We start from the raw sequence: 10,870 nt of genomic DNA, 5'->3' as shown, positions 1-10,870 counted from the left end.
GACATTTAAAAAAAACCTGTTGTCTTATTTCTCTCTCCAATATCTATGTTAAAAAAATCCTTATGAAACCACAGGGTAATGAATCACTAAGCAGTACAATGAGAAAGACCAATAAGCAATATTACCAGGAGGAGAGAAGAAATAATTATTGCTCTTACAGACCTTTCTGGTATTCCCTGCCATCAGAATACTCCCTCTCTCATTAATTAGCAAAATGAATTATCCAGCTTATGAATTGTGGTTTGAAAAGAACAGCTTAAAGCAGCAAGATTTATTAGCAAAGAAAATTAAGGGTTGGAATAAGCTGATTTCATAGACTTGTTTTCTAAATGGGAAGCATTATTAAATCATCATAATAAAATTAAGCAATTATTTCACTATGACACCAAGTACCACAAAAAGGGAAAACAGCTTGATGTCCTACTAACTAAATAAAGGCTAGTAGGGCTATGAAGAGAAAAATAAAATTAATTTCTCAGAGTAAATACAAGCTGGGAGATATGGAGAAAACCATATCATCAAGGGATGACACTTCTGTCTCTTTTATTTCTTTATAAATATCTCTGAAATTTATTTAAATTACTAAAATGGGAGGATCTATTCAATAATATCCTATATAATTCAGTAACAAATAATTACTGCCTTTTATTTAGACATTTCACATTTTCACATGCAGAACTTACACAAATGACCTCAACTCAGTATTTAAACTATAAAAGTATGAAATATGCTGTAGCTCAAAAAAAAAAATCACTCTCATACCCTTAACTTTGACTCAAGGGGAACATTACTGAGAAAGTCACAACAAGGTGGCATCCTTAATACATAATAATGACACATTCAGGAAATGCACCATTATTTATACATGTGACGTGCTGTAAATTGCTTCCATCATCAGAACTAATTGTAGTGATTATTAATGCAGTGTTATGAACTGTCAGAATTGCTGTTTGTAATTACATTTGTGCAAATGCTTCATTACCTGCCTAATGAATTTGGCATATATGCACATGTAAACCCCTGTTTTTGTTAACATAATGAAGGGCATTTTTTCCCCCTTAGCTACTGATGTGGAACCGATTTTACCTATATTACAAATTTCAAGCATTCACTGCCAGAAAACAACCACAACCCCCCACCCCCTTTGATCCGGTTTATTTTCATACTCACCAACAGCATCACATAATGCCAGCTACTTAAATAACAGCTTCAGGGAAAGAACTGTGTCCCCCTTATTCAGTATAAACATGTGATTGAGTGGAAATGACCTTGATGTGTGGTTACCTGACCACTTCCTACCTTCTGGTGGGCCTCTGAGCAGTTGCTGAGGACAGCGATGCAGACGGAGATCTCAGGTGCCGATCTGGTACCTTCCATTCCAGCCCCAAGGGCCAAACTTCAGTCTCCCAGGAATGCAAGTGTGAAAATTGCAGAGAGGGAAAAGGATGCTTTTAAATGCCCCTTCTCTGGCATGCAGTTCAAGGGTCTCCTGTCAAAAAAAAAAAAAAAAAAAAAGGAGTAATTTACACACTAGCAACAGGGAGTGCTGCTGAGAGCTGTGCCAGCCCCAGCTGCCAAAGGGAGAACTCACAAGGCTGGAGCTGAAAGGACAGTGAGAAATAGGTTTCTAAAGAATCAGAGGCTATTGGGCAGTATTTTTTTCAGTAATTCCCAGATGCAAAATTGTTGATAGTGACATTTTAATTCTCAAACGTCCCATAGGAATGAACTGTTGTGCTACTGAAACTAACAAAAACAGAGTCTTTACCTAGAAGTCTATAAATATTACTCAGATAACCACTATAGTTTCTTAGCTAAATCATTCCCAGACTTTATCCCAAGCAGAAAATTTACTAGTTTAACATTTATTAAAAAGCCTTCAAACTCCTTGAAATTTTACACCATTTCCTGAAGAGTCATGTTTGAAATTGAAGTTTAATATTTTTCTTTTTGCCTCCATTATTTATAGGGTTAATAGGGAATTTCAGCAGGATGATACTCAGCTGGTTTTTAAATTATTTGGCATTTGCCTGTAAAACCTGCAGAAATTAATCCTTATGATATTTTTCTGTATTTTATCCTTTAGTTTAAGAAGTAATAAATATAACAAAATTAATTTTATTACCCTTGAAAATAATGATTTGTGGAGGGAACGTTAGAGGGATTAACTCTTGTCTTTCAAAAGGAAATAGATCATCCTGAGCTGAACAACATGTAGCAGAGTCTGGGCAAAGGTGAAGGATTTTATGTCTGACCAAAAAACCTCCTTAAATCAGAATGCTGAGTTCAACCATGAAAAAATACAACACAAGTTTCTATCCTGAGTAAAACCACAAAGCCATGAAATGTATTCCATCTAGATTAGGCATACTTTGATTTTTTTATTGTAATAAAAAAAAAAAACAAAACCCTTAACCAGAAATATATTAAAGTGTCTTCACAGGAATTTGTGGTAAGCCACAAACACCCATGGCTCAGAATAGTGGGTGAGAAAAGAGAGTTCTCTAAAGTGTGAAGCTTAGAAATTGGTTAATTCAAATATATACATATATATTCTTTCACTAAACACACACTGAAGCAGGACAACAATGTATACAGACCACCTTTCTTAAAAACTTTGTCTAAATTTTTCAGCTTTCCATTAAAAGTATTATAATAGTTAGTTATAAAAAAATTGAAAAAAGAACAAAATGCTGTATTAATAGTCAGCTGCTCAGCTGAAAAACTGCAGTTGTTCTTCCTTTCTTACAAATATCTTTCCAAATCATCCCCAATTTGTAGCTCTGACACAGCTTTTTTTTCTTTTTTAATTTTATTTTCCCCCGGCATTGGCTAGTATTATTTTCTAAAGGAACTCTTACCCTTTTCACATCCCAGTTCTGCCCTCATGTGTGCTGTGCTCAAGCAGCTACACGTGAATACCTTGCTGGAAGGCGAAAGTGTGCAGTTACGGCTGTCTTCATCATGGTCTGCTTTGCTGATGAGAACAAGCTGACTGCTCCAGCCACTGCTGCAGGGAAGCTGACTCACACTGGGCTTGAAGATCTTTCTACAAGCTCCTGGAGTAGCAGACAGGGACAACCAGGGATCTGGAGGGAAGGAGGTTACACACAACCCCTGATGAGCCTGTTCTCCACATTCTCGTGTCTTCTTTCTCCTCCTTCTTCTTTCCACCCACCAAGCAGAACCTTACACAGGAAAAGAGCAAAAGACAAAACAAACAGCACATAACCCTTACTCTTTAATTCCTTTCTTTATGTCTGGCTGCAGGAACCCATACACAGGGTACTACTGAGCCATTTCTTTCTCGGGGGTCTGGCGATCGAGGTGACCCCAAGAATGCAAAAGCCCTTGTTTGCCAGCCCGCGCAGCCAAAGAAGTCTGAATACGTAGGGTCAGCTTCTCAAGGTTGTTTATTTTCTCTTATCTATTACATTTTTTCTCTGACCTGCTAAGCTCTGTCTAGCAAGTTGGTCATGGCATTCTGTGTGCCCTCTAGGGCGATGTTTACATTTTATACTAAAAACTACGTGTACTATATTTACAATAATGTGCCAATATCTATCATTTATGTTGGACAGTGTGTGTCTACCTTAAACCAATAGAAAAGTGTCACCATCACACCAAGACATGGAGGGCAAGAAGAAGGAGAAGAAGGTCAGGATACGCCCAAATTCCTCCATCTTGTCCCCTTGAACCCCTTATTTTAAAACCCTAAAATTCTACATTTTCACCCTGTGTTAATTCAACTACCACACTACATAAACCCTTGTGGCTTGTGATTCCTCAAGTTGGCAGGTTTTTCCACAGGCTAAAATCAAAGCCACAGGTGTTTTTGACTTCGTGCCAAGGTCTCCGAGCCCCCTGCCTGGGTCTCAAGACATCCAGGGCAGACAGAGGGATGTCCTGGGTTCCCACATTGCCTGAACACCCAGGTATGTAAATCCACTCTGTGGGAGAACGGTCATGACCATGCATTTAGGCAAATTTAGAGCAGAGCAAAATATGTGAGTACCATTGAATGAAAGAGCTCTGGCTTTAGAGCATGTACAGGTTTTTTTCATAAGTGCACCACTGACTGAAGCTGGTACAATAAATGCTCTTTCTGTCTTTGTATGCATACCTGTGCATGTCTGTATTGAATAGTACAAATGTTTGTGTTATTGCAGCACCTTTTCTCCTGCCCAACTCTGATGGGAAACACAAAGGAAATGCAGGGCACAGAGGGCTGGCACCCTGCAGTTGTCAGGTTAGTTTGGAATCACAATGATCCCAAGTCCTGGTCTCCCGCAGAATGGTCATTAATGCTACCACTTGTCTCCACAGGGGAAGGAGTAATTAAAGCAAACAAAAGGGAAATAATAGCTTACTTTTACCTGGTCAAAACCATGGAGAGCAGCATGGAAATTAGCCAGCATCCTTGCAGGAGGCTCACCAGTAATTTTAATTGTATTTTCTAGTATTCCTTGGGGACTGATGTGCTCTTCTGTGGTCGGAGCTGACAAAGCACTGATGAAGACACAGAAATCAGGATGACGTATTGCTCAAGGAGTTTGTCCAAGGTTCTGAACCACTCAGCTACTTAGATGAATATTCCATTGAAAAATATCCAACATGGTTATTGTGCAAAACCAAATAAATTTGTTGTCCTTAAGGCATTGCCATTGGGACTTTTAAATGGGGTAACAGTTAAGTCATTGTCATTTCTTGGTATGTATTGAGGTTTCACTGTTAGCTTCTAAAATTTAAGGCCTTGATTCTGAAGCTAATGTAAATATTATAAACTCAGGGTTAAGTAATCTGTGGTTGTGGGTGTTATCACATACAGATACAAACATAGCTCAGAAGACACCTGGACTCTCTTTAATTCCCTGTAGAACTGAGACCTAGGACAAAACATGTCCAAGACATACCAAGAAGAAGACAGAAGAGCTAGACAGAAAAATGGTTCCAGCTATCCTGCTGCTTGGGAAATATGTTTCAGACTACTGCAGAGTGTAACTGTCTTTAAAGTTCAAAATACATGAAGACAGTGGAAAGACCCTGATAGATCAGAGAGGAGTGTTATAATGGAAAAGTATCTGCCTCCAAAGTACCTCCTGGTGAAAAACAGGAAAAGTTTAAAATGTGTAGTGTGGGCTAATGGTGTGGTTAAAACATCTTTAGCCCAGCCAACATTTCAACTTGAATTGCAGCTTATCCACAAGCTTGTCTTTGGTGCTTCACTGACGTGCCAGAACCTCCTGATTGCACTGGCAATCTCCATGCAGGAGGAATTACCGCCAAAGAATACAACATGTCACTCATGCCCTGGCTGCTGCATCACTTTATTATGAGGTCTGCTGCGGGGAAATTCTCAAACTGTCCCTCGCCGTGTGGAAAAAGGAATAGAGGAATGGAAAGAGAGGGAGACTTTCATATCACATTATATGATTGCAGCTTGGCAGCACCTGAATTTTCATATAGGCTGCATCCATCGAATGCAAAGTGGAAGTGATTAAAGTCTTAATATAATAACAAAATAAACATTCAATATATGAGATATCTGAATTTGAGATATTAATAATGAGTGACAGAAGACTGCAACCTGACACCAAATAATTGTAGTCAGTCTTTCATCTGCCATCTTGCCAACCAACTGTGCCAACTGCTTTTGCAAGATCTGAAGCCAAAGTAATTTTTAAAGTATTTCCCAGGTCAGTCAGAAGGTTGGTTTGCACATGTAAGTTGGTTTGGTTTTTTCTTTTTAATATTTAATTATATACTCTCTATCCTCCAATAAAATCCATAGTAAAATACCTCATCTTTTTGCTCCAACATTTTTTTGAAATATAAGCTTACAAGGTTTTGGGGCCCAAATGCAGAAGACAAAAGCTTGAGAAGCACTGAGTGCATCCAAATCCCAATAGTTCTAGCTAGCTTAGCACCATCTGGGATTTGGTCCAACTTCTTCATGAAGTTTCCTTTCAGACTTCCCACAATCCTTCACTATCAAAAACCTTTACAGCAAAATTGTTGCCTCTCTCCTCCCTCAAAAGCCAGGCATAACAGGCTGGAAAATGGAACAGGTCTGTAACACCAGAAGCTTCTCAGATGTTCCCCATCCACCCCTGTGGCTTCAGATACAACACTGCCTCTGCTGTCTCCCATTTTTTTCATTCTGCCCCCCAGAGCAGCTGAGAACCCTGAAATTCCCCTGAAAACCAACTTGACTCTTCCCTTCACAACATTTCTATGCAGGGTTGTTTTCAGACTGGCATGATTAGCTCACTCACATGAAATATGGTTAAGCACATTTCCAGTTTCATTGCTGACGAAGGGGGCAGTTTGTGCATGTTCCCACAGTGCCTAGCACATCAGGGCCCCTCATTAATCCCATGGTGGTTTTGTTTAATCTGGCAGAAAACACTGACTCTAACTCATCTCTTCATTTGTTGCAGGCAACTGGTTGGCAGACAAAGCAAGCTGCTGAGGTTAAAACCAGGAGAGGAGAGAACCATCCCATTCCCAAAACTACCTTAATGTCAAGGCCTGGAACACGCACTTTTGTTTGGCTTCAGGGCTGACAGGTTGTCACATATAAACATTGGCTATTGAGCATAAACCACTGGGGAGGGAGCATCTTTTTTCAGTGGCATTTACGGTTGCCGTGCTCCTGTTCACTCTGTCAGTGTGCTGGGAAACCACGGCTTGCCAGGGCATCCCACGGATCTCTTTGTCCACTGCAGAGCGAGTTCTTGGTCCATACAAAGCTGGCCAAAGCCGTGGCTGCTATCTCAGAAAAGCAGCACTCCAGGACTAATTATACAGCTTCCCCAGGGACAGTCAGACCCATTTCATTAAAGTCTCCATTATGGCCTGCTGAATGGAATGGGAGCTCTTAATTAGGTGGGGGAAGGGTGTGCCTGAGGGCAGTCCTACCCACCCACCAGGGGCTTTCTGTTCCTCCTGGGAGAGTGCACTGTTCAGCAAAAAGTGACATAAACCCTATTAATACGATGTTTATCCTGTTACAACCAAAAGCAAATGGAACAAGATTATTAGCTTAGAACTATTATTGTTTAGAACTTGTGATGTAATCCACTGCATATTTTGTGTTCTGGAAACATCCCTCCAGCTGAGGGGGTATTCCCCATCAGAAAGGCAGTTTGACACTCACTTAGAAAAGAACCCAATGGCCATGTGGGGCAGCTTTCTTGAGTGCCTCCTTTGCAACCATCTCCTGCTTCTGTCCTAGAGTGATGTTATGAAATCTTCCAGAATCTACAGTGAACTCAAGCTTTTTGCCTGCAATAGAAATAACTGGGGAAGGGTGAGTGATGGAGGGGGAGGAGATGGGAAAATTAGCAGAGCAGAAAGGAAAAAGAATGATAATGCCCCCATTAATTTCACTATCACTTGTGCAATGCATATTACTTCCTCTGAAGCACTTCACTAAACCCTTACAATTTCAACAAGCAAAATTGCGAGCTCTCAACAGTGGCCTTATTGCTGGTATTAGAAAAAGCCTGCAGAAATCTGTTCCCTTGGTTTTAAGATAATGAACCTTTTGACATTTTGATAGATACTCAGCATTGTTACTGAGCTCTAGAAACTCTTATGGGGGGTACAGAGCAATTCCCTCATGAAAAAGGGAGCAACATGTGGTAGATATCACATCAGTTTTTTAACTGATTGGTTCAGTGGGTAAATGCACAAGCCCCTCACCTTGTGGGGCCTGAGCTTAAATTGAGCACAGTGAGGTCACAGCTGTATTAACCTGGTATTCTCACTATTGTCTGTGGGGAATAGTAATCCTACATATAAAGCCACAGAGCCCTATACAATTGAATATAGTTTGTATAATGACCATTATTTAGTCACAGGGGGCACAAGATTACATGAGCATGGAGAAAATTGCCCTCTGGCCCTCATCTAGTCAAAAGGTAGAAAACAGTACAAAGGAAACCTGCATTATGCCAAACAGAGGAATGCTCTGAAAATTTCTTCATACTGTAGTGCTTATGGCCTTATACTTTTCATCCACCCCATTGCCATGAATATGGTGGGGGTGGAAGAAATTTTGGAACTTGAATCTTCTGCCAAAAATAAACTGTGCCCAATTTCCCCACAGTAATGCATATTCCATCCCAGTGACAGATGAACCCAGAAGGCTTTGTTCTGTTCAGTGAAGAAAATATAACTACACATACAATTCTAGGAGCACATACACACAAGCATATAACCATGCATCAGTTTATCCACATTTCTAGCCTCACATGCCCCATTTCACTTTCAAGCTCAATTGTTCTTTCTTTAATGGGAGACAGTTAAGTGGTCCTTGAACCAGAAGCAAGTAAGAGGCTTATGTATGATCTTATGATCTTCAAGTGGGTCTAGTCCTGAAGACAGGATGAAAAACACAGGAGTGGCTGGACTGCTCTCTTCTTAGCATTTTGCTAAATCCATCGTTGTGTTTTTCAAGTACCTCGAGCCAAGATTTTTCTCCACACAATTTCTATACATGACAAAACATCTGCTAAACACAGAAGATGTTCCTTGATAACTACTTCAGGTCTGCACCATTCTCAGACTTGAGTATCTGACACTGATGGTCATTTCATCAGAGAAATCATCAGAAGAGTGAACTGAAGGCAAGAAGGAAAGCAGGTGGGGAAGCAAGAGAGAAGATGATCTTTCCCATTTCCCTGCAGGATAGTGAGCATATGACAGAAAATAGCAACTTCTGAATAAAAAAGACCTCATTACATGCAGGTAATAGTAAAAATAAAATAGTAGTTACATAAATATGGGGCAGTTGGGCAAAATAAATACCTAGGACCAAGCTTGTATTCTCAGAAGTCAAATCAAAATGGTGACTGTGGGATGTGGAGCAACAGGTCTATAGGACCATCACTTGGGACCGAAAGACAAAAACAGTACAGCTGGAAAACAAATGTGTCAGTATTCACAGCTGAAGACATACAGAATCTTTCTTGGTATCATAGAACTTTCAAAAGGGAGACCTGAAAAATTTTCATCCTGTGGGGTTACCTACCAGCTCTAATACCATAATGAGAGCTAACACTGAAAAATACATTTGTAGTTATTAAGAGGATAGCTTACTGTATGTCTATTTATCAATGACTGTTCTCCTCAGGTACCTATATTCAATCCAAAAAAAAGCACAATCACAGCTCTCCAGATATGCTCATGTGACTCATGCTTTACCACACTACCTTTTCATAAACTTCTCATCAGGAGAACAGGCTGTGAAGGACCACAGTAATTGATCTCAAATTCTAGTTGACCACCCAGTTCTAGAAGTTATTTGCTTGCTTCTTAAAATCTGAATTTGTCATGCAAGGCACTACCCTCACACACACTTGCCCCGAAAAATGAACCCTCAGATTTCCTACCTCAGAGCATACGATATTCTGTCCTGGACAGTATTACTAGTTTCTGAAAAGAGCTTTTTTTCTCCTTTTCTGGATATGTTGAGTCCACACACTTCTACCATTTCTTGGTAGATCTTTAAATAACTTTATCTACCCCTCTGGATGCATCTGTCACTGCCATAGCCTGGAAGCAGGCCAAATACAGATGCTGTACCTTTTGCATGATGACTGAAAGAGGATGACACTGATAAAGTTTGGAGGTATGTAAAAATCCCTAGTGCAACCCAGGGACTCAGGACTTGCCTTAAAATACTAAATTGCATAAACAATACACAATTACATAAATAAAAATAAATATATACACACAAGCATGCATACATAAAAACAGTATTATTGGTAAGAGTTTACTTTGGTTGGTATTGCCATAATCCGCTTACTGTTAAACATCTAGATATGACAAAGTGGAAACCCTCTATGGGACATTTACTAAAGTAAGGAGTGGCAGGGAGTTAAAATTCTACTTTTAAGGGAGTGGACAAATTATGGTAAAACAGAATTTCCTCACAAGATACAGTATGTGATGTTTAAGGAAAAAAGGCACTCAAATAGTGAAGAAAACTCCACTTTGAAAATATCACAATTTCTACTAAAAGAATTATGGTAGAATGCATGACTTTATCTGAAAGTGTCTAGGTGAGGCACATGTCCAGAAATAATAACAAAAAAGATATAGAACTGAAAAGCAATTTTCCCAAACTACTCTAATGATACTCCATGGCTGTGTAGTTAAAATGTCAACAGGATTCCTTTGTGTTCAACTCTGAACTGAAAAAGGAAATCCAATTCAAGTTGTCCTACCTCTTTAATACTTAGAAGAGCCATGACAGCACACAAAATTGAGAAAGGTCATCAGAGTTGCTTCAGAGACACCTCTGACTTCCTGTACACCTGAGCCCTGACTTTTTCTAAGGCATACAGTTGCTAAAATTAAAAGGAAAAGTAACAGCCTGAATGTTATCTGGAAATGTATTATTTACTTCTTACTTATATAGCAGATCAATTTCAACCCTAATTATCCAAGTGCAAGCAGTTAAGTCATGCTTTTTATCCTGAACCTAGCTTTATGAAGACATTGCAGCATTTTAAATGAAAAGAATTACATGATAGCATCTCTGGAATTTCTGCAGTTATTGTTGATACTGAAGTAGCAGTCACCCTGTGTGAGAAACTACACAACCACAGGGTTTGGGCACAGGCATGAGCTTCCAGAGGAGAAACAGTAAATCCAGAAAATGTCATCATCACCCATATGAAAATTTTTCCTCACCTGAAAAGCCATTTGGGCCAGGAAAATGAGCTTATAATTTTCAAAAATCAATCCTTGGCTTTTGAAAAGAAAGGTCGAATATGTGACAGCTTCTTTTAGGTTAGAGATGCAACACTGAATATCTCCTGATTGTTCAGCCTGTTTAATTGCTTTGTGGAAGATGCAT

At 39.5% G+C, this 10,870-nt stretch overlaps 1 protein-coding gene across 1 annotated transcript in view; it reads right to left on the bottom strand.

Moving 5' to 3' along the window:
- Window positions 1–1,351: 1,351 nt before the first annotated feature.
- Window positions 1,352–10,870, bottom strand: part of DNAH11 (dynein axonemal heavy chain 11) — a 94,021-nt gene continuing 84,502 nt past the window's right edge. Inside the window, 8 exon segments of the mRNA XM_053933734.1 lie at window positions 1,352–1,489; window positions 4,377–4,537; window positions 4,540–4,581; window positions 7,156–7,299; window positions 8,361–8,497; window positions 9,399–9,426; window positions 9,429–9,467; window positions 10,683–10,868. Of these exon segments, the coding sequence (XP_053789709.1) occupies window positions 1,352–1,489; window positions 4,377–4,537; window positions 4,540–4,581; window positions 7,156–7,299; window positions 8,361–8,497; window positions 9,399–9,426; window positions 9,429–9,467; window positions 10,683–10,868 (875 nt within the window).

Source organism: Vidua chalybeata, chromosome 1, assembly GCF_026979565.1.
Source record: "Vidua chalybeata isolate OUT-0048 chromosome 1, bVidCha1 merged haplotype, whole genome shotgun sequence".
Classification (NCBI taxonomy): Eukaryota; Metazoa; Chordata; class Aves; order Passeriformes; family Viduidae; genus Vidua; species Vidua chalybeata.
The sequence above is the reverse complement of the archived record's forward strand: the minus strand, read 5'-3'. Positions and strand labels throughout refer to the sequence as shown.